Consider the following 25,133-nt stretch of genomic DNA (forward strand, 5'->3'; position numbering starts at 1 on the left):
GAAAATATAAAACTTTTTAGACAAAATCTGGCCTTAAATCTCTTAACGAAGTGCGTTTTTACGAACTGGAACCAAATTTCCATACACCGATAAACGCCTAAAAGTATGCAATGCCCTTGTAATTTCTATAGTTAAGTCTGTTGTATTCGATATTTGTTTATAAAACATTCAAAAACAATTAAAAAATAGAACTCACCATAAATAGGGAAGTGGAACCATCTCGGCAGGGGTCCTATTTTGGTACTTTTCTGCTATAACTCAGCCAATTCTAAACCAATTGACACATTTTTGGAACGCGATGAGATACGTATACTATCTATTTAGCCGTGCACAAAATTTCAAGTCAATTGTTTTGGAATTGACTGAGTTATAGCGAAGAGTGCCCAAAATACCGGCCGCTGCCCAAGTTGTTCGCTACCCTAGCATGTAATCATGCATGTTTATGTACCGTTAAAAATATATTTTTTCAAAGGATTTTTGGTAGCTAAACTCACTGTGTCTTGCACTCCATGAGTACTCCACAAACTCATTTTTATATGTAGAATTTTGTAAAAATCCATTTTTTATATGAAAATATAATCTAATAAACTCCACAAGGCTTCTCTCAACATGTTCATACTGCTAAGATTTCAATCTGTGCTTATTTTTGAAGAATGGATTTGTTTTTCAGGTCACTATCAAAGTTACCCCAAAATGAAAATGATATTCTCGCTTATATAAAAAATAAGTCACCTGGGCACCTTTACTAAGACGTCTTTCATCCAGTCGGCCAGAAATGTCGCAGCTCTTCATTGATGCAGCAGATGTGCACAATGCACATACTATGGGATCAGCTTTAAGCACCTCGACTAATATGCCATCGACTCTCGCGGTTCTTTTTGATTTCATGCTACGACTGGCTGCTTCTATCTCCTGCAACGATGAAGCATCAGTGTTGATACGGGTAATGCGTCGAACACTTGACGGATCATTTAGAGATGTTGGTTATGTGGTTGACATTTGAAAAAGGTTGCCAAAGCTAAAAACTGTCCAGACGTGTCTTTTACGGACATCGTAGCATTCATTTCATAACTGAATAGAGCTGACGGGCTACGGCTTTGGCTCCTTGTGTTTTCGCTCGATCAATCGAGAATTTGGAGAATTGAAGCTCTCTCTTTCTCCACGTGTCATATGACATTGTATTCCACTGCTTTCCCTGCGTGCGCAGCTTATTTAAATTATTTTCGCCAGTGGTAATAAAGGCATTTTAATGGCACGCAATCTTCTATCTACGCCATCTCATGGCATTGGGAGATGAAGACGGATGGCGTTGATTGCGAGATGGTGGTCGGACGCAAAGCCAGCGCTACATTCACGCCGCAGATCAAGAAGGATTCGTCTTCATATCTTCCAATCACCATATCGTTTTTGCCACTAAAGTTCGCAAGCAGTTCTCAGTTCTTGTTCATTTCGCCGAGACCATAGCGTCTAATGGCGTGCTCATAGTGCGAGTTGTTGGAACCAACCTTCGCGTTCAAGTCGTTCATGAGGATCTCGATGTTACCTTTTGGGATCTTATAAACAAGCGCATTCAGTTGGCTGTGAAAGTTCTTTTTGTTTTGCATTTTAGTAGCATCGGTTGGCGGGTAACATTTGATCATGGAAAGGTCTCGAAACTGCAGTAGAACCACAGACAAACAGACGTATCATTCTCTATCATATTATAGTGTGGCGGGCACTGATTGATTCTTTACTGCGCACCATTGACAGCTACACAAAACCTCCGCATATCGTTCGGATCCACGCTTACATATTTTGGACACAGCGACACGTCAATATTGTTTGGACACTTACGGAATAATATGGAAGTGTCCAAAGTATATTGGCGTTACGCTGTGTCCAAAATACGTTGGTTCCCGTACTATTCACGCTTTTTTCATTTAAGCCACAGTTTGCCTTATTCGACGTCCAGGTTCGTAAGAAAATGGAAATTGAGTTAAGTACTGCTTATAACTTGTAATACACTTACACACCCAGGTTCATCATCATCGTCCAGGTTTCTTTTATTTCCTGAAGCCACAGTTAAAACAGTTCGTCAAAAGATCGATAAGCAATCATGCAGGTGGTGCATGAATTGATTGATTTGTCGTCAGCTAGTGACATATACAGGTGATCAAAGCTTCAGAGGCTTATGAAAAATTCATGAGCAAACCATTGTAAATCTATTGAATTTAAAGATGTAATTTGAAAGTAGGTCATTGCACAATAAAGACGAAAGCTTCTAAAAGAACGTTTGATACCTCCGGGTTGTAACATAGCGGATGGTGGAAAGCCGGTTAGGAAAAGTAAAATGGACGTAGTTCAACGTAAGCAAAAAAAGAAAAAAATAAAAATTGTGGAAAGCTCACTAAATTGAAAACAAAAAGCATGAACTGCTCGAGCGACAGAGATGCAAATAAGCGAAAAACTTCTCTGTCGCGGGTTAGGATAGAATATATCAAAATAGCGGAAACTATGTGCGAGACAAGCATTGTTCACTAGTAGAGATAGGACAAAAGAAAGAGATGAAGTAACAAACTAATACCAAAAGAGAGTAAGAGACATAAAAAGCGATATTCAAATCTAACTAATGATAAAACCTATACTAACAAGAAAACAACAAGCAAATAAGAGTGAAGCAAAAGGAGAAATTATCTAAATATAGAACTAACTATTCTGCCGAATGATTCTGTCTGTATTTCTGTTGAACTTAAACAAATAAAAATAGGGTTTATATATTGAAATTATCTCAAGGATTGTTTTCTTTCCGGAAACAAAACCAAAACCCCAGGGATGTCATAGAAAAAGTGCTACCGCCGTTTATTGTTGTGTTACTTTATTCTGATAGGAAGTACTTCTTCGTAATTAAAATACCTTAGCAAGTTGAATTAATTTAGTTTCGCAAAAAGCCTTACCTTATGTTGCTTTCGTTGTATAACTACCTCTAATCACGTCTATCCACTTTAAGCGTAATTTTATGTTAGTATTGTTTAGATTTACTTTTTATTTGAACTTTCGGTTGGAAATTATTGATTTTTTGAACAAGGAAACGAAGGTTCCCTACCATTTGAAAAGGAGACACTCAAGTGTGTTCGTGTCTGTATATTCGAGAAAGAGTTTGTTTCTGTTTTTTGCAGTCCATGCTGAGGTTCAAACCAATCGAGAAGTAATTTCGTACCATTGTATGCCATTACAGGCGATTCCGGTCAATCAGCACCGATTGTGTTTCGTGTATCCTGGAACTTTAGGTGGAAAATTGGTATTGAACTCGGAAATCCGTCGAAACCTGTCCAAAAATAAAAGCTGAAACTGTATCTTTCGGAACTGCACATGTTGTGGTTACAAATCCAGTTTTTGTTCGTTTTGTTTGGTGCAATGTTTAAGTAGGTTTGTAACATAATAAAAAACTGCGCCTCCTTATCTATCATAAAAGGTAAACGATTTGTTTAAAACTTATCTGGATAGTTATATTTTGACTAATTTATTAATTTATAAATTACACAAGATTAAGGAATAAAGATTCTTGACTGGTACATCCGTTAAGGTCCTTCTATGTATCCATGTGTAATTGCCAGTAGTTCGAGAAGTCGCATTCCTTTCATACAATTTTGTAATCCTATTTGCCGAATTATCATCTTAAACAGTATCGTAAACGTTTCAAGAGCTACAAAATAAACGTAATCATATCCGTCCTTGTGTACACGCTAGAGTTAAATACAATCATCATTCGTCGTTCGGGCCAATACACTGTTTCTGTATGTGCTGTTCTACAAGTGTTTTCTTTTCTTTTTATAATATAGGAATTATTTCGTCAAACTATTTGCTTTTGCTACGGCTGTGTAGAGCGCGAACAAGAATGATATGAGCATTACGCGAACTAAGGAAAAAGAGTCTAAAAAATAACCCGACAGTAAAACCTATACACAAAAACACAAAAATAAAAAAAACGTTGAGGGCGTGTACGAAGGGAGGGTTGGGGAGGTGCCAATGGAAAGGAAGGGGTCAAGGAGTTAGTCAATAAATGGTAGGAGGATTTTTTGCTTATCCGTTGCATCTCTACACAAACAGCAACGAGGACATCATTTCCCGCATAGAATCGTTGTGATTCAGAGCGGAGTTGGGCGCTGTGCTGAGTTCCGCTTCGGCGGCAGCGGACGTTATCGCAGCGAACGATTTGCACATCTTGTCGAAGGTTTCCTCGGACAACTCGGTGGCTGGAATGGTGGCCACTTGCATGTACCTAAGAAAGTTCATAAAAGTTATATCTTAGTAATTAATACTTATATGGGTTTAATTCAAATACACAAACAAAGATTGCCTTTTCACATATTATCACATGCTCAAACACATATCAGCGTATCACATACACAATCACACACTTTCACACATACACATAATTATCCCGTACTCTAATAAAACTTACTTGTTTCCCTTGAACTTTTCCTGGATGGCCTGCTGTGCCAGCGATTCCGCTTTCTGGTGCACCTTGTTCAGATCCAGAATGATGTCCTTGAGGTCCTCCAGTTGGTAGCCCGTGTTCGTTTCCAACATTCGAGACCAGATCGGCAGATCGAGCGTGTAGCGGGAGAGAGCCAGAGCACCGGCAGAAATTTTCGACGGCAAGTACGTCAGGAATGGATCAGCGTCCAGTAGAGAGAGCTCACAGAGGTACTGGAATAGAATATTAGTTGTTGATATGTTACGACGTTGTTATAAGTTTTCAAATATTGTAATGTTCCGTAGTTCGTCACAGAAAAATGAAAACAATCGGTTGACAAATAACTGAGCAATCGAATGATGACTAGTTTGTATGGAAAACGGCTTTGGTAAAGTTTTATTATTGTTCTTGGTCCATCAGTCAATACTGTGATCGTATTTTTCTGGCTAATTGTATTGTTCGCAGCGTTAGTTGCTTAGACCAAGCCCACCCGTGGGCTTAATACTACACACGCAACAGCACGTCGTTAACGATTTTTAATTTCGTTATCAACCCATTTTCGCACCGGTCGTTCGTTTCCATGTGAGTAAAATAATGATCGATCGCCTTTGCTATTCTATTCTCTCCGTACCATCGGTTTTTTGCACTTCTGTAAATCATCGCAATATTTTGTGTATTTCTATGGGGTTATTGCAAATCTTATTCAGTATAATAATTTGTGCTCATATTATGAAAGATGGGGTTTTGGATAAGACTGAAAACTGTTAGTAAAAATTGAATTCAAATAAATAATTCCCTTGGAGATTTGTACCAGTTTTGGTGCGTTTGAAGATATCATTTTCTCAATAATTTATGATTGTATTTAATCCCGGAATTCAAGCAATCTTTTTTTAAATTATATGTTTGTTGCTTACTGTATGACTTGTAGGTTGAATTTTTATCTAAAATAATATCCATCTCTTCAATATTCATGTTGCCTTTCTTGCAAGAAATTTATCTGAATTTGAGATTATGAGCATCTTTTTTAATAATTAGGTTTATTGAATAATTACATCCCTTGCATTTGCAACACCTTTATAGCGTAGTTGTCTCCGTTACAACTTCGCGTAGGTCAAGATTCTTGAATCCTGGTCATAGCAGAAGCTGTCTTCTAACAGTCTGCGATAAGTTTGCGCAATCTTTTTTCATTAACGTGTATTTTAACATCAGCTAATTCTATATACTCAGTCACAACCTTTTAGTTACAAAGCATCACTCGCAAATCTTAATATATATTGCGATCTTTTGGATGCTGGTATATGAATATTTTGTTGGAAGCAGATTCTATGCGCTTGAAGTAGACTGCGTATTTGTCAAAGTACATAATGAGCCCACTCTCCTTTTTGGCACTTCATACAACAATGGTTGTATTTTAACATCCAACGCCTTGCTTTTTCTATAACGAGGAACCTACAATATGGCAGTCCTGCACACCGCCTATTTTAATTGGTGAAACTTGGCAGCTCGACTACATTTTTTTAAGATTTTTATCGGTATGATTTAGTTTTTACAAAAAGAAATAACTGTAGTGTTTCTATGATATCTGAGTTGAGTTAGGTACAGTCAATGCATCTTTGAAAAATCGTTACTACTCTTATCTAATCTCATACATACGCGGAATCACCCCCCTGGAAAGCAATCGTGTTGCTTTTCTTGTCAATACTGATGCTTGCAGCATATCAGAGATATGACACATGCATCAAAGCGGCCTGGTCTACTGCGTTGTATTGACGCGCAAAGATGATTCTTCGAAATACTGGAGTACAGAATATTTTATTTCGGCAAGGTACACGCTATGTCCAAAGGGAAGTATTATGAAAAGTGAATGTACCTCAATTTTTTTCGCTTGAACCGCATTTTTGGACCGCTAGATCCAGAATATGTGCGGTTTTAAATCATCCATCTGGGGTTTTTTTCCATATATTTTTATATGGGATGAAATTGACCTAACAATTACTTTTTTCGACATTTGTATGGGAAAATAGGAAAAAAATCAAAAATATCAAAAAACCCAAGATGAAATATTTTAAGCCGCACAGATTCTGAAACTAGAGGTCCAAACCTATGATCCTAGGGAATAATATTTGAGGTACATTCGATTTTCATAATACTTCCCTTTGGACATAGCGTGAGGTACTTCTCGAATTTACAGGGGAGGAAGGATGCGTGGACGGTGAAGTTACCCATTTCGCACACTTTCTTCCTAATGTCTCGTTTATTTAATTTATATTTTTAAATTTACATTTAACTAGCTGTCCCGGCAAACTTCGTCTTGCCAAGCAATGGTGGTTTGACAACTGTTGAGCTCATAACAGCACCGCACTCTAGATTGGTTTCATTGCGATTGCGTTGATTTTCTTCCCAGCTCATGAAAAATCAGTATTTTATCAGTTTTCCTACTTTTTTGAATAATTTTCGTAACTTTTTCAACTTATAAACACTGCCACCATGAATACGAATCAAACCTTGCAAAAATCATCCTGATCGGTTCATCCAATCGTGAATTTTGTTGCCTCAAAGAAACACCAAACTCATTTTTATATATATAGATTTAATTAATAAACCACCCACACATTTTTAAAAACAGCAATCAAACCAAAACTCTTTTGCCTTTTTGAAATATACACGACAAAACGAAACGCGAGGCACAGCTCTTTCAAAGCGGAGGATCTCAGCCCGGAAAGTGAAGAAAGAAAACCTTGTGGTCACTTATTACCGTCAAATAGTTTCTTTTAGGGTTAGAAAATACGCACATCTTCTCACCGGAATCTGCGTCGGATGACGATAATTTTGAAACTTGTCGGAACGAACTTCGCGAGTTATTTATTTGGACATTTTGCTAAATGTGCTAAACTAAGCTTTACTTGCTGCGTAGAAAACTCGGCTCAAACATGTACGTGTTAAAACAGCAAAACTCACTGAATCACTATACATTTCTTCAAATATTAGTTTCGAAACGATCGGCCGAATCAAAAACAAAAGGTGCGATTATGAGCAATCGTAACTACTTTTAAGAGAAAATCAATACATTTTCGATTTGCATGATCCTAAAATTGGCGAAGAAGCGGAAACTTTATTCATAACATACTTAAGCAAAGCTTGTCAATTTAAACCTATTATTATTTTTCTGCGTTTGTATTGTCACTCTATCAAAATTCTATGTCAGACAATTTGTTGTGTTATTCGTGTAACGATCTATGATATTGATTGGTTGAAAATTTCAAATATTTGATGCAAACTAAAATAAATCCCTACCTATACAAAACAAGAAAATCATTCTCTAGAAACTATATACCTGGCAACAAATCCATCCTCATGTTCTTTCGTCTCCTCTTTACGCTACCCAGAGAGCTAAACGCGAGAGAGCGCACGAGCCTACGGATAGAGACCGTACTTTGCGTGTCTCTATATTCTAAGCCCTGCTACGAACCGTACGTAAACTTTTCGCTTTCGAGCCCTACTTAGCAGCGACCGGTGCGGTTCGCTTCGTTGTTCGGGGCTCTACTTAACGTTAAAACGCTTGATTGAGCCCATGAGTGGGCTTGGTCTTACACCTAGCTTATGTTTGGACCAGGAATTTTTACTTTAGGGCCATTGCGTACGTAGCTGGATACTTCACCGAGGAAGCAGTCGTGGTGGTCGCGTATTGCCTTCCTGCCCACCTTCCCTTGTCCTGCCATACCACTATGTTCCTTTCCGATTCTCCTCACTCGGAATCGTGTTGCTACCGTAGGCTGTTTTGTCGAAGTGATCTTGGATGCTGTAGCCACGGTGCGTGTGTTGAAGCTTCTCTGAAGAAGGTAGTAGTTGGCAGTAATTCCTGCGTACATATCATGTTGACAGAAACGGTACATATACTGGTTAAAGCAGCCATTGCCTGGAAGGACCTGAGTCAGGTATAAAGGGCAAACACGATTAAATTGCCACACAGAAAATATTGTATAACTTTTGATTGCGTTCGTCAAAATAGCTAATTTTTTGACCATGAATAGTATATTTTGTGTAGCTAATACCATAAAATTTTCATTAAAATCGGTTGAGTATTGGCGCATATATTGTCAATATCATAAAATGAGATTTTAAAAAATTTGTGCACCCATTTCAAAAAATTACTTAGGCTATAACTTTTTTGTTACCTCATCAAAACGTTTGAAAATTTCACTCGATATTCTTAACATAGTATCAATTAAGTGGTATAAATTTGATTGAAATCGGTTCAGTATTTTTTTCTAGTAAATATTCAAAGCTCAAATCGCTTCAAGGTAAATTTTAGGTACTTTTTGACCATTTTTAGTTCCGCGTGCACTATTTTGGCTGTAGAACTGGTAACACTGTCCCGATTTTTATAAAACTTTGACAGTGTAAAATTGTTGTGTTTACAGTGAAAATTTCAGCCATTTTTGTTGAGTACTTTCAAAGTAAGAGCAGTTTGAATTTCACTATACCAAAAACCACATCTGCTTATTGTGACATAGTGCGACATATATGGCTATAACTTTTTAACGGTATGATCAAATTGAATGAAATTTTGACAAACTACTTCTACATACATACTTTACGTAAATGAAAATTTTCATTGAAATCGGTTCAGTATTTTTGGCGCCAGCGTTAAAACGGCAAAAAAGTGATATTTTCCAAAATGTTTGTTTGCACAAGATTCTCAAGTGGCAATTTCCTTGTTTCAACGATATCTCCGCCAATACTCAACCGATTTCAATGAAAATTTTATGGTATTAGCTACACATAATATACTATTCATGGTAAAAAAAATAGCTATTTTGGCGAACGCAATCAAAAGTTATACAATATTTTCTGTGTGGCAATTTCATCGTGTTCGCCCTTTAATGTTACGTCCCCATTGCACCTGTTGGCCCAACAACCCCTCTCGGAAATAGCATGTGGATTCACCTACTTTTTATGGAACTATTCCACGCACGCTGTCATTTGGTCATTGATGCAAATCTGGCAGTCCTACGTATGCCCTTCCAATCGCGCATTTCGTAGCACTCTATATCATGTCTGACACTAAATCCACCGTGCGAAAAGGTTGGTGCGACACGCCAACCGGTACGTACTTACCAGCTTACCACGATAAGGGGACAGTGCCGCTGAAGCTGTGGATGGAGTCTTTCTTGCTGGCATAATCGACATGGCTACCAAAGCTGAGCTTCCCGTCGATCGTGTTTGATGGAACGTTCGACCTCTCAACCACTTCTCCACTATCTCTTGAACTGGGAACTGACCAATTCTGTAGATTGCAGCTAGCCTTAGCCTTATCCGCCACTCAGTTCCCGTTGTCGGGGGTATGCGGTATTAGCGATCGGGTGGCAAAATAATAGTGACTTTAGTGACCAAAATTAGCCAAAAAGTGACTGAATAGTGACCTCAAAATTAATAGAAAATTGAGTTTCTATGTTGAACTTTCGATCAATTAACGAATTCCCAAGAAAATCAATGCCTAACTTTAAACTTCCAGAGTTTGTGCTCATTAATACTTTATTGTTTAATCTTTTTTTGTTTTGGAAAGTGTTCAATTAAGGAAGCCTTAACTATATTTTTTTGCTATTTTCGAAAGTTTTGATAACTGATTGTTGGTGACAATAAAAATATCAACTTATCGTACCGTCAGTGTACCAGTAGCCGCTCATGACCCAATAGCCGCTCACTGTTGCAAAAATCAAGCTTAAATACACTCTTTTCGGTGCTGATATTCTTGGACAATATAAATTAGACGAGAGCAAATCCATTTTATCCAATATTTACCGGATAACATAAATTTTAAAAACAAAACAATGAAGTTTTTTGAGCGGCTATTGGGCCCAAAAAAGCTGTAGCTAATTTCATGTGTTCCAATAACCGCTCACGCAAAAAAATAAGTCAAAATCGTAAAATCTGCCGATTTTAGTACACAGTGTGTTTAACCCCTATTATACACGCCTACGGAACAGGAAAAAATAATTGTAAAAACATAGAGTTGCAAAAATAATGCACTTTTCCGCAAAAGTCTATTTAAAAGATGGCATAAATTTGTTCGTGAGCGGAATTAGGACCACTTTGGTCTCACACCAAAACGATTAAAATCATACTTTTATGAAAAGTTTTACATAAGTCTTGATTTGTATCTGATTGTACTTAGATTGAACTAACATCAAATGGAAAAACATTACAAATTGGCTTAACAGTCATTCAACAGATGATGTTTTTCTGCGAAACTGGCCTTAGATGAGCGGAATCTGGTACCATGATGGTACTTCATCACGCAAGAAAATATGGTTTTAATTTGTTTGCACGTTTGCAGACATTGGGAACTCTTTAAGTTCAATACTGTTTCTTGTTTTGGGGTCTGTGTCATTTGGCATAAAGTCATTTGGCATAAGGCCGTTTGGCATAAGGTCACTTGGCATAAAGTCATTTAGCATAACGGTCATTTGGTATAATGGACACTTGGCATAATTAAGAAGGGTGCATTTCGGTTACGCCAAATGTCCATTATGCCAAATGACCGTTATGCCAAATGTCCCGCTCCCCATTTGTCTATATCTCAGTTCAGAAGCCTAATATTGAAATGAAGTGTTCGGCAAACTTGTAGATAAGTGTTTTTCCTTCAATTATCACCGAGGACGCCATATCTTTACTCTTATATTTACGGCGTAAAAGTGTTAGTATGAGTAGGTGTTACTAGCGCTCTCACGCCGTGTATATGAGAGTTAGTCCTTGGTGATAATTGTAGGAAAAACACTTATCTACAAGTTTGCCTAACACCTCATTTCAATATTAGGTTTCTGAACTGAGCTATGGATAAATGAGTCAAATGATTGCCAGGTGATCGAAAACATCCTTGGATGAATACTAGCCGAGCGACCGAAACTTCGAAACTCCTGTTATTTTCAAGGAAATATATTTTACATCGAAATATCATGAAATTGGCACAATTTAAAGCGCACATCTGGGTGAATCAGTTGTTAATTTTATTTTACTATGGACGAATTCTGACGCACACGTTCTTACAATAAATATTGTGCCATTGCCTACCAGTACGAAAATTTCATTTTCTTCGAAGAACAAATACAAAAAATATAGATTCCCGAGACAAATATACGACCACAACTTTCTGAAGGTTTGACCAAATCAAATGAAACTATCATACAATATTCCTACATACATAGATAATATTACAAAAATATTTCATTGCAATCTGTTTAGTATTTCTGTTTCTAAGAAATATATGTTTTCATAATTCTTTGTTTGTGCAAGATTCTCAAAATCTAATACTTTCCACTTCTGGAAAACTTTCCCAGAAAATGGATTTCTGAAAAAAAAACTGTTTAACCCTTTATAAGGCAGTGGCAACTATATTGCCACCTACTGTTTGTATTTTTTCTATTTTATAACAATTTATTTCAAAATTTTTTTTTGGTTTTCGTTAGCTTGGTGTTCCGTCTGGGGAACATAGGGTATTTCTTGGAGGGCGAAGACCGGAGGAATTTGCTCGATTTTCCTTGGGTCTAAGCTGGCTTGCAGTGGAGGTTCGGAGCTGAGTCCACCGTAAACTCGCTGGGGTTCCGTGGGAACTAGGCCGGACACACTTTGGCTGACAGATTTGCCTAGAAATCGTGGATGCCACGAATCAAACACGAAGATACACTTCTAAAACAGAACTTTTATTTATTACTTGTGTACACCTTCGTGGTTCGAGAAAAACTGATCATGAATAATGAATGAACTAATGCTATGGTTATGATAGGCTGCATCTTCAAGGGGCGCTCCAACGCGTCGATGAACAGTGACCGATGGAACACTTGGGATTACTAACAACGCCTGGTATTTTTTTGGTACTAAACAAAGCTTTAACAACAATTTGGGAGCCATTTGTACTCTAAAAAATGGCTAAATTTGACCACGCGGGGAAAATTAGCTCAAACATATTACATATGATTCTATAACATTCCCCAGAAAACCATTCCCCAGAAAACCAATCCCCAGAATTCCATTCCCCAGAATGTACCATTCCCCAGAAAACCATTTCCCAGAAACCCATTCCCCAGAATGTGCCATTCCCCAGAAATCCATTCCCCAGAATGTATCATTCCCCAGAATTCCATTCCCCAGAATGTACCATTCTCCAGAAAAAAATAAAACTATTGCTTTAATTCTGAATGGTTTATATTAATAGCTAAAAATCAAATATTTATTCGTAAAAAATCACCGGAAGAAACATCCTGCCAAAAATTCTTATTTGACAAGAAAAACTTCGGAAATAAGCATGATTTGCCTTTACAATTTAGGCTATTGGTATAATTATTGGCATCGCAACTGCTTACTTTTTCAACATACACTTTTCCTTCTTTTCTGCATAGGCTGTTCTTTCGAATTGTACTTTTCAGTAAATTATCGGCATCAAAACTTCTTACATTTTCTACGTATAGTTTTTTCCTTCTTTTCTGCATAGGCTATTCTTTCAAGTTACACTATTCAGGTAATTATCGGCACCACAAGCACAGGTGTTTAGAAATTTCGAAAAAAATATGAAATAAATATAACAGCAATTTTAACACCGGTGGAGGCTGTAATGCCCATAATTTCCCGAAAAGTGCAATTCGAAAGAACAGCCTATGCAAAAAAGAAGGGAGAATCTATGTTAAAAAAGTAAGCAGTTGCAATGCCGATAATTTCTTGAAAAGTGCAACTGGAAAGAACAGCCTATGCAAAAGAAGGGAACATTTTTGATAAACATATAAGCAGTTGTAATGCCAACAATTCTTATAACGACTCAAACATTTTTTTTTAACGAAGAAGGAAACGTAACACTCTGATAATTGCCATCGTACATCGATTTAACGGTTGATTTGAAAATTTGAGAGTTGACCAACTGCCAATTCGTGGCGCTCGCATAGTTTTTGTTTGAGTTTGACGTTTGCTCACTACTGCCACCTAGTTGATGATTGGCCAAATTCAGTCCTTTTAGAATTAAGCGAACCTATTTCCGAGACTAAAATTTAAATCGAAAAATGTTCGAAGTGTTACGTCTGTTTGTCTGTGGTGACATTATATTTTTTTTTAAATTTCTAAACACCTGTGCTTGTGGTGCCGATTGTAACTAGCCTAAACATTGTAACTCAAAAAAACAGCCTATGTAGAAAAGAAGGAAAAATCTATGATGAAAAAGTAAGCAGTTGTGATGCCGATAATTTCCTGAAAAGTGCAATTCGAAAGAACAGCCTATGCAGCAAAGAATTCCAATAATTGTACCAATTGCCTAAATTCTAAAAAAAAGCTTGTTTAAAAAAAGGAACAGTGTTGGGTTTTTGAATGCCAAAAGGAAAACAATGATACTTTTTCCCTTCTTCATTAAAAATATTTAGAATTGTTGGCATTAAAACTGCTTATATGTTCACTTTTTCTATTCCATTCCATAGTATTGGAATAATGATGAAAGCCCTTCTCATACCGCATGAATGAAGAGCCTTTGAAGCGAATATTTAGGATCATAGGAACAGCCATTGGGATGGATCCCTCCAACCGTTTGCAAAGAAAAGCGTGGTCAGTTGAGTATTTAGTATCTTGTACACTGAACCACATCAGAAGAATATGCGTTTTCTCTGTAAATTTTGCACATCACTTTTAAAACGTTATTCATCGTAAAACAAGTGCTGCACAATTTTCACAAATCTGTCAAAAACAAAACATTTTATAGCAACGCAACTGGAATGATAACAGTTTGTGAACTTTCAAGATAGGTTTAAAAATCAACATGCAACTGTGTACAATGGTAATTAAACGTTTGAACCATTTTAGAATATTTTTATGAATATGTATGTATGTATACATTTTTACCTTAATTTGTTACATATACCGTATAAGAAATAGATATTTGCTCGTAATAACACTATAATGTTAAAATCCTTGCCTATAATACTTATGACACACATGTGATACAAGAATCACTGTACAATTGCGCTTGAAATGAGTGCCATACTGAAAATTCTCTCAGTTCAAGTCAGTCTTGTTAGAATTTTCTTGACACTGCGTACCGTTGTACAGGAATCATACTCGTATCACATGTCTGTCCGGGGTATAACATATCATTATGATCAACATTTTACTGTTTGTGTATCGAATTAAACTTTTTAGCAGAGTATATTAAGCTTTTCTGGGGAATGGTACATTCTGGGGAATGGATTTCTGGGGAATGGTGCATTCTGGGGAATGGATTTCTGGGGAATGGATTTCTGGGAAATGGTACATTCTGGGGAATGGTACATTCTGGGAAATGGTTTTCTGGGGAATGGAATTCTGGGGATTGGTATTCTGGGGAATGGTTTTCTGGGGAATGTTATAGAATCTTACATATACAATTAAAGATTTGGTAAATATTTTAAGAAATAATCAAATTATTGGTTGACATGAGCTGAACTACACAGTTTATTATATTATGGGTTAAGCCCTAATCCACTCTAAAATCTATTTTCTGGCTTTTCGTCGAAGTCAAAAGAAGAAAAGTACTCTAAACGAGCAGTGGCAAGAATATTGCCACCAGCGCTGGTGGCCTAAACGGGCAGTGGCAAATATATTGCCACCTCAAAAGCTCGTTTTTGGGGTAAACGGGCAGTGGCAACTATATTGCCACCTAGATTTTTGAGAGGTCCTTTCAAACAAAAATTGTTTTGTACATGTTATCATGTATATTGTATATAATCATTTCCATAATAGTTGACTATATAGTTCCATGCGTTAACTACTCTTCTTGTTTTCTCGGCCTTATAAGTTAATCGATTTCTCGAAGACGCAGTTGAAAAACTGATCTATATTTTATGAAAATAATTACAGAAGTTCAACAAATTTTGCGAAAAAAAATTTGGCAGATTTATTGTTGAATCTCACCATCGCATCGCATATTGATTGACATTTTGATAAAATTAGATTCCAAGAAAAGCTCCAGAGATGAATGAAAGATTCATGAAAAAAATATTTGAAGAATTATGAATATTTTCATCAGAAGTAAATAAACTTCATTATAAACTTTTCCGGATTTCAGTAAAAAAAAATGATGATCAAATCGCCCCCTTAATGCTAGAACTAGGTAACTCGTTTTGGAAAGTTCGAGTAAAAATGGCTGGTAAAACTTATCCTGCTATAAAACAAACACTTTGTTGGTCTTAAAAGAAGAATTATTATGTGTTTTTGTAGTTTCAATCGACAAACTTTTGTTTATTGTGGTGAACGTTCATATGTAAACAAATTGCTCGCGATTTCGCAAAACCAGTTACCTAGTTCTAGCATTAAGGGGACAAAATGATGTTACTACTACCTCCAATAGTTTCATCAGAAATTCATCTCGCATTTGTAACATAAATAGTTCAATACACGATCGCATATGATGTTAAATAGGATGCTAAAGCTATGTATGTGTTATCGTATTCCGATCCGCTGAACTCCATCCAAACATCTAATTCTTAACAGTTTGAAATAATGCGAAGATATAGGATGATATAATAAAACCTAAATTTTAAATGAAAATACTTAAAAAATATTGCAATGTTATTATTGAAAAAGTATAATATTTCAGAAATTCATCTTTGATCATAGCCACACATTCATTTTTACTTCTTCGGAATACGAGAAAAGTGTAGCTATAGTTCGCATTACCCGTCCTTTAGGTAATTTTCGATCCAAACCGTATACTACGTCAGCAGGCTGCTTCCAACGTCATGAAGGTTAATGAAGACAAGAACAATAATAGTGTAATAAGCGGCGCAGCCGAATCTTTTTTAGGGATAAGGTTTCTGAGGAAAATTTGTCCATTAATTTTGATAATAAATGTTTTTCAATGTAGTCAGATTAACGAAAATAGTGACTTTAGTGATCAATTTACTGAAAAAAGTAACTATAGTGACTTTTTCATGCTAATAGTGACTTTTTAGTGACCGACTTAAGAAAAAGTGACCAAATCACTAAAAAGTGACTCGCTACCAGGCCTGGCGTATTGGTCCGCTAGTAAGGCAGTATCACTTGACTCCGAATCTGACTGCCACAGCAATTGTTGTGCCGCACAACTTGTGCGGCCTCACAGTAGTATAGATTCTTCTGTGTGACATGCACTAGTGTCGGTTGTTGTCATCCACGTGTGCCTATGCGTTTAGATTAGGGTAGGTAATCAAAAGTTGAACCAAATTGCGGCTTCCCGAAGTAGCGCAAATTTTGAGTGATTTTTTCTCCCACATGAAATAATTTACTACGGCAAAATCGTATGTACACTCCCGTTCAAAAGTTTGGGGTCACCCCCTCAAAAACATGTTATTTTTTTAGGCCCATATCTCCGCCAATTTGTGTCCGATTTCAAAACCCTAGGTTTCATTCAAAAGATAATAAGTGAAAGAAACTTTGAACATGATTTTAAAGAAACTTTTTCAAAAAAAATTGTATGTAAACTTAACCCAAAGTTGCCAAATTTTCTAAAAAATGAATATAAACTTACGGCAGTGTCGCTGGAAGTTGGGTCGACCAAATTTTAAGATGAGAGCGGTAATATGGCCCATTTTCTATTAGCTTTCAACTGCTTTTTACAGAACTTAGCTAAAAAATCTAGAAAAAAAGTTATTAAGTAAATTAATCCTTGATGTCATCGACCAAAAGTTTGGGGTCACCCCTCAAAATGCTGTATCGGCCAAAAGTTTGGGGTCACTATCGTAAAACATGGAAAAGTGATTTGTTGATATCTTTGTCATCTTTCATTCAATTTTAATTCTTCTTGGCTTATTTGAAACAAAATGAATGATACTTACGGCATAGGCATTGAACCACACATATTTGTTGAAATTTACATACTAAAACTTAACGTAAAGTTGCCTCATTTTTTGAAGCGTGGTAAAATGTGCTAACTTTACATAACATTTTTATATACAAAAATCGTGAAATACGTTAAGTTGAAGACATCAAACGTAAATTTAGTTAATTATCTTTGAAATGAGCCAAAAATAATTAAAATTGAACTATAGTTGACGAAAATATCACCAAATCACTTTTCCATGTTTCACGAAAGTGACCCCAAACTTTTGGCCGATAAATCATATTGAGGGGTGACCCCAAACTTTTGGTCGATGACATCAAGGATTTATTTACTTAATAACTTTTTTTCTAGATTTTTTAGCTGAGTTCTGTAAAAAGCAGTTGAAAGCTAATAGAAAATGGGTCATATTACCGCTCTCATCTTAAAATTTGGTCGACCCAACTTCCAGCGACACTGCCGTAAGTTTATATTCATTTTTTAGAAAATTTGGCAACTTTGGGTTAAGTTTACATACAAAATTTTTTGAAAAAGTTTCTTTAAAATCATGTTCAAAGTTTCTTTCACTTATGATCTTTTGAATGAAACCTAGGGTTTTGAAATCGGACGCAAATTGGCGGAGATATGGGCCTAAAAAAATAACATGTTTTTGAGGGGGTGACCCCAAACTTTTGAACGGGAGTGTACATGAAAGCCACGGGTATAAGCTTTCTGTTAAATGGTAAAAAGTTTGTATTTGCACCGAATTTCATTGAAAAATTCGATTATTCGTCAACAACACTGAAAAAAGTTTTCACATTGTTTTCATCTGATTTTCACATGGACTGTTTCCATACGCGTATCCATTGAATTATATGGGAATATCACATAGATTTTGCGAAGTTATGTGATTTTCCAATAGAAGTTATGTGATTTCCTAATGTTTTCCATATACCGTATTGATTTCATGTGAAATTTCTTAAGAAATTTTCATCGGTAAATCCAATAACAGTTATATAGCCAAACTAATGGAAATTTTCCATGTGATATGTGATTTATTTTTTCAGTGAATGATTTTAATCTTAATTTGAACCATCGTAATTATAATTTGAACCAATTTTAATCTTAATTTGAACTACTGGCGGCAGCAGCTCGAGCATCTCCCACAACAGCCAATTTCGTGCTGAACAATAGGAAAACACATGGATCTGCTAATTCCCATAACTACTTTTCATTAGGCCGTGGAATTTCAACTAAGAATGTTCTAAACTCTTCAGGAACTTGGAAACTAAATTTGGAATTTTTCATCCCTCAAGAGTAAACAAAACAACCACTAGCGCAGTCTGCAGGCCAACACTGGAAGCTCGCCCCCGTTTACTAGTTCAAATTTAGATTACAAATGGTTCAACTTAAGATAACATTCTCCAAGTAAGAATTACTTAAATTTGACCATTTTATGACAAATAATGCGGAATATTATTCGGTTGGTCGAATCTACGATAAATAAGCTTTCATTTGACGTGTTCACATATTGCGTGTGATACAATGCATGAGCTGTACGAGTGCACCGAAAATGTGCTTTCTCTGGGGGGAAATGGGTGGAATCTCAGTGATTTTTAAATTGCCTGTTTTCCATGACAAAAATGCCTTTTTCAATGCTTTTAAAGTCCATGTTATTAAGTTATATTACGAAAAGCTGTTTAAAATCTTTTTCGGAACAATATTTGCCTAAAAAGTACGTCGTATCAATGAATTTCGAAATGGTTCAAATTAAGATTACTAGTTCAAAGTTTGATTTCTTACCCTATTCTTTGCTCAAAGCACAAGCTCGCCTCTGGTGGCTCATAGATGCTGAGCGGCCCCACTGGCCAGTGAAGTCTGATCTTCGCGACTACAGCCGCCTTGTTAACATCCTACTGGAAACTTCACCGCAGCGATCTAAGTCCCTGGCTTATAAACGCTTGATTACTAGCGCTGACCATCATCTTCGTCTTAGACGCAGGGGCGTACAATTTCGTTTCAATGATACACTTTCATGCAACATTTGAATGAGTCACTTCAAGTGTTTCATACATTTTTCTAATGACTCGGTCGTTAAAAAAAACTTTTCCACTCATCGTAGCACTCGGTAGTCTCCCACCCGGTCGCATTGCTTGTGCTTCACCCGTCAGAGCATTAGTGTCTCACTGGTGCGCGCTAGTCTCTCAATGGTTACGGGCGCCGGTTAATTGGATTTAAGTGGTCGAATTTGTTATCCTCTTTCATAAAACATAATTATCATTCTATTGGCGTGCACCACTATTTAAAAATGTGGTTTAAATAGTGTTTTTAGCATGTTAAAGTATTTCCATGACTCATAAATGAAACGAAAATCCAAGTGTATCATCCCATGTTTCATACACACTTGTTTCTGTAGCAGCAACGAACGAGTGTGTTGCTGGGTGAGAGATGAAGCATCACAGCAGTCCGTTCGCATGGGAAACGATTTGCTACAGTCGTCGTACGTCATGTTTTCCTTTCGAAATTGCACGACCCTGAGACGGTCTACCATCCTCTGCCGGGCGCTTCTTGCCCTTAGCTGGCTAATCTCCGGCAGGTTTCGACCAAGCAGGTCGGTTTGCCCTCTCACGTATGGCTCCAGCGAGTTGCATGGTCTCGTGCATCATAGCCAATCTTCTGGTAAACAAAAAATCCTTTTGAGTGGACCTCTCCTCTTTGCGCGTATCGACCACGCTTCGTTACCCGACCAGAAGATCGTACTCCTTCTTGGCCAGGGCCACCGATTTGCAGAGTTTCTGCAGGGACTGTTTCAGGTCCTTGCTGATGTTATTCCGCCCGCTGATGTTCCCGATAGGCTTACCGAGCTACTCGGCGATTACCAACATCTTTGATAGCCTACACCTGTAGCGGTTCAGCGTCCGCGTAAAGTCTGCGCCACTCATCTGCGTTTCCTCTTTTGGTGCTGTTCCTCCACGTGCATCATCTGACTGCTCTCTGAAGGTTACTTCAGCTTCCGTCCTCACCGCTCGTGGAGACGGTCTCTGCAGACCATCTCTCGCGAGCGGGTTAACCTTCGCTCCTCAACGCTCTCTTTTATGTTAACTTAAGAATTTGATCGCACTACTTTTCCCCGAATGACCCAGTTTCCCGAATGCGCCCTGCAATACAGGGTGGCCACTCAACTCGGTAAAATAAATTCCCGGTTATTTCCCGGTACCTAAAATTTTTTTCCCGGTTTTCTAGAAATTGATTTATATGGTTAAATTGGAACACTGATATTGCTATTTTCTATTTTCTCACTTTTCTGATTTTGTTATCAGTTAACCTTACTGGAAGCGCACCATTGTCAAAGGTCTAACAATGTCAAAAAATATCATTCATCATAAACAGCCCAAGTGAAGTAGACTTCTGGCTCAATTGATCGCGTTCTAGGAGGTTGACAATTTATGGCGGCTTTAATAAATTTTACATTTATATATTTTTTGAATTCCCCAACAACATAGCACCATAACTGATTAATTTTATGCTTTAAGCTTGAACTGTTTAACGCTTAAAATGACATAAAAATACTTGAATGCGATTTTTTGTACCAGAAGTTCTTTTGTTATGTGCAAGTTATCAACATTCAAAATTCAGAAAACGTTAGTAAAATCTCGAACAAAGCGAAAACTAAATCATGCCTAACAATTAGAAGCGAATGAGCCCTGCTTATTAGAGCATCTCTGGTGGAAAACAAAATCCAATATAGGCCACATTTAGTAAGAAGCCCATATTTTCTCTAGTCTTAAAAACTTAAAATATTTCTCAAGAAAGTATTTTCGGAATTTTATACATATTAGATATGCTCTATTCAAAGTTAGGGTAGAAATTTCTAATAGAAATGCCAAATTAAATTTAAGCAAAAACAAAACTGAAATCAATTTCTTGAGAATCTACTAGAGCAATCCCTGGGAGAGTATTCAAAAAATCTCTTGAAGAAACTTGTAAAGGTATCTGGAATGTAAAAACTGTTTGTGGAATCTCTGGAATAAAAGGATTCCTTGATAATGTTCACTGTTGAGATGCTTGACAGTATACTAATGAAAGAGGGACTCCTGAAGAAATCCATGGGAGGATTCAAATAGGTAAAATATAGTTGAAATTTCCAAATAAATTACTCCAAAAGTGTTTGACAAAAAGCATGTAAAATCTTTTAGAACGTCTTTAGAAATTATTTATAATTTTATCAATAATTTTCTTGGAAACAGGGAAATTATTGGTAAAACTGCTTGATATGGTTGAATTGTTTTGGAAAAGTTACTTGTAAGACGTTTCAAGAAATCCCTGGGAAAATATCTTGTTAAATCTCTTAATTATGATTCTCATGTAGCAATAGAAATTATTATCCTGGACCTTCAATTTTAAGGGTGGTTTATGTTCTAAGCAAATTCCCGGTTTTTTCCCGGTTTTTCCCGGTTGTTTGCGATTCCCGGGTAAATCCCGGTTTTCCCGGAATTCCCGGTTGAGTGGCCACCCTGGCAATACTTTATAGGCGGTTCTTTTATGTAATATTGTTCGTCATACTGTTCAGATCTTTAGCAAATACCTACTGCTGAATAAAGAATGACAATAATATTCCATTTTTTAACCTTCCGTAACTCGCGCGGTTGACTAGCTGCGTCAGCACCACGCTAATGCTGAGTACAAAAAGCGAGATTTTTTCAACGTGTTGTACAAAATACAACAGCGCGATCGTTCGAGGGTTAATTTCTTGCCATATTATTCTGAACAGCTTTTAAGCTTATGGTCAAGCAATTCTTTGGAAAACCCAATCAATTCTTACCACGAACATTTTGGGGTAAGTGATACGTTCGAACAAGAATGTAATGTACACGTTTTCTGCAGAAACCGAGCATTCGGGGAACGCATTCGGAGAAATGTAGGTAACAATAATTGTCATACAAACCGAGTCTATGTACTTTTCTTCAATTTCAAACTGACTAGATGGCTCACGCTACGGTTTTGTTCATTCTTTTGCATAACGTCAGTCAATTCGACTCTATGTACCAGGTATTACAAAACTACTCACCATGCACATATGTTTCACCTTATCCGGCACGTCGTTCATTACGCAATATACGGTGGTGAATACCAACGTGGTTGGTACGGACAGATCGAATCCGAGCACTTTCAGAATCAGTTGCTCCATGCGTAGCACCTGCGTCTTGGTGTAGGTATCGTCGGTGATGTACACAAACTCACCGACGTCCGGCGGGTAGATTTCCTCGTATTTTCTGCGGGTAAGGTGAGGAAAAAAAGGAATTGAAAGAGCAAAACAAAACTACATGCAAGGATGCATCAGGTAGGGAAAAGATAAGAGAAACGTGGGACTAAATGGGTATCCCTTATGGAATTTAAATAGGAGATTACTATCATGATCTGATGGGTTTAACGGGTTTAAAAGTTAGTTAATCGGACATCTTACGCGGCAATGAACATGGCAGCCGTTCCAACCAGTTGCAGCTTGGCGCGGACCACCGACATGAAACTAAGGAATCGGTCGATGTAGGAAATGGCCAGACACAGAGTTTCACTCTGCAGGCGATACTCTTCGCAAACTTCCACAAGCCAATCGACCAGGATGGTACGCATTGAATGATTAATGTCCGGCTGCTTCTTCATGTAGGCCGGCTTTGGACGGTGGCGCTTTTCTGCCTCCTTTAGGTAAGCCAGGATATCGACCTGGTATTCTTCCACCTCGAAGAAGCGCTCACGATCATTCCGGGGCACGAGGGAGGTGTCCTCCACCTGGACGACCGATTTGTCCACTGACATGGGCGAAAAGCTGTCACCCACCGACATGGGTGTTTCCAGCAGTTCTGCATTCTTAAGCTCCTGCAGGGGTGCTCTTTTGGCCTCGTGAACGGAATCATCCTTCTTCGCGGCGGTAGCTTCGTTCTCCTTCGAGTCATCATACACTTGGAAATTGGTGCTGGTCGGCTTTGACACTGCCTTTGCTTGCTGCACGACATTCGCGGTGCAATTTTCATCCTGTTTGGTTTTGACGATTACCGTTGGTTTAATTTTCAACTTAGGATCTTTCAGGACCTGTGAAACACATTAATTAATATGAAGAAATTCAAACAATAAAACAATTTCTTACCGCCTTTTCGCCAGCCACGGGTACCTCCGTTCGTCCATTGCTGGTCAAATTGTTCAAAACGCCAAAAGTCGACCGTTGCTGAAACTGCTGCGCTTGCTGTTTGCTCCCCACTGCAGCCGCCGCCCCAACCGCACTCTTTGTCGTTAGGATGCGATTCTCCTTCTCTAAATCCTCGTGAATCCGAAAAGTCGCCATTCTTCAGCCGAATCTTCTGCCACTGCACACAGGTTTTGATTGTTGCCCCAGCGCCTATTGTTTTCCACAGCCTCCTCGGATTTCGACGATTCCAGCAGCGCCTGTCACAGGTTTTCCTACTTTTATTTGCGCCTTCTTCCGTTGACTTTTTATTTATCCGTTTTGCGTCTCGCTCTGCTTTTTAGAGGGCCTTCCAAAAAAACGGTCTCTCTCTCTAGCTCATGCAACCAACACCTTCTCCAAACCGATTCGATTCCCAGCTGACGATCCTTTTTCTCAAGCAAGCAAAGCGCAGAAGCGGAAGATTTCTGCCGTGAAACCGTTTTAAATCCACATCCTTGCTTCTTCCGGGTGGCTGACGGCAGGTGGAGGACACCGAGCTTCAACAGGAAATCAAACTAAACACACAAACTTTATGCGCGGCCGAAAATATGCACCTCGGGATGAATGATGCTTCCTTTCGTTGTAAAAATTTCACTTCAAATGGAGGGATTTCGGATCCAGCTGCGCACTGGAAAGCAGCCGCCGCTAAACAACGGTGTGTACTAAAATTGACATTTTAGTACAGTTGAGGTGGGGATAAGTTGATGGGATTCGGTCATTGATACCGTACAGCAACTACACCTTTCCAAGCCAAATGAAAATAATGGAGAAAATAATTCTCCTGGTCGACGAGATTTTTCAAAAATTAAATTGCGCCCGTAGCCACCGGAAGAAAATTCAAGTGAAGCAAAATCGCCTGCTCAAGATGATGCTTAACCTGCCCCCGTTTCATCCCACCGAAGAAGTGCACCACCTAGCCAAGGTGGAACCAATAGACGACTGGTTCCAAAGGTTAATGCCAAAATTTCGCCTTAGCTGCACCGTTTCTGCAAATCCGTTACTGCAAAATCTGAACATCTAAGAACTGTGATATTTTAGAATTAGGCTTTTCTGTATTTCTCCTTTCCGTTAAGCAAATTCGAAGGTTTTTTTGTACATTTTTCCTTATTCGTTAACTTTCAATGTTTGGCCCTAATTCGTTATGTATAATTTTTGTTTATGTCACTGTTGTCAGGTAAACCCAAATCTCAGTAATAGATAGTAAGTGGTCATTGTACGTTATGTTAAATATAAAAGCAAATAAATAATAATAATAATAAAAAAGCAAAAAGAAAGGGAAAAATAGGTATTTGAAAATTGTTGGCGGTTTTTATTTCTGTAAGTGTACTGTTCCCGTTGTGATTTGTGGTTAGGAAATTGTGAACCCCTGTTCGATTTCGTTTAGCAAATTACAACGCACGTAGGTTTTGTTGCAATGTAGCTTTAGCTGCAAATTTTATTTCTTTGTTATTTATAGTTTAATTTAGGGTATTAATATGTGTACTTACAAAAAATCGGTCTGCATGGGTATTTTTTCACAATTTTAACCGTACTGAACGCTTCAAACGAAATCTGCATATATAATTCATGTTAGGTTAAGTTTTAACAAATTTGGTCGTAACTTACTGTTTGTGTGCGTTTTTGTATATTAAATTGGGAAACAAACAATTAGATAG

The 25,133-nt window shown here is 37.6% G+C and overlaps 1 protein-coding gene across 2 annotated transcripts; it reads right to left on the reverse strand.

The window, feature by feature from the left end:
- Positions 1-2,814: 2,814 nt before the first annotated feature.
- On the reverse strand, positions 2,815-24,118 carry LOC109426019 (G2/mitotic-specific cyclin-A). 2 transcript variants are annotated; one of them, XM_062856564.1, is made up of 5 exons: positions 23,425-24,118; positions 22,723-23,345; positions 22,327-22,531; positions 4,442-4,689; positions 2,815-4,258 (listed from the first exon to the last, which is right to left on the reverse strand). In XM_062856564.1, exons 1-5 carry the CDS (start codon positions 23,593-23,595, stop codon positions 4,075-4,077), a joined length of 1,431 nt encoding a protein of 476 aa, XP_062712548.1. In that variant the 5' UTR covers positions 23,596-24,118; the 3' UTR covers positions 2,815-4,074. The 2 variants fall into 2 exon arrangements, with proteins under 2 accessions (XP_062712548.1, XP_019556991.3); XM_019701446.3 differs by having other exon boundaries at positions 23,401-24,116.
- Positions 24,119-25,133: the final 1,015 nt, after the last annotated feature.

The sequence above is a fragment of the Aedes albopictus genome, chromosome 3, assembly GCF_035046485.1.
Source record: "Aedes albopictus strain Foshan chromosome 3, AalbF5, whole genome shotgun sequence".
Lineage (NCBI taxonomy): Eukaryota > Metazoa > Arthropoda > Insecta > Diptera > Culicidae > Aedes > Aedes albopictus.

Bases quoted from the DNA above. Each gene is read 5' to 3' on its own strand.
- LOC109426019 (XM_019701446.3), bottom strand. From the start codon at position 23,595: ATGGCGACTTTTCGGATTCACGAGGATTTAGAGAAGGAGAATCGCATC. The intron at 23,346-23,400 runs GTAAGAAATTGT...TGTGTTTCACAG, and splicing joins CCGTGGCTGGCGAAAAGGCG to GTCCTGAAAGATCCTAAGTT. The intron at 4,259-4,441 runs GTAAGTTTTATT...GAACTTTCTTAG, and splicing joins GAAAAGTTCAAGGGAAACAA to GTACATGCAAGTGGCCACCA.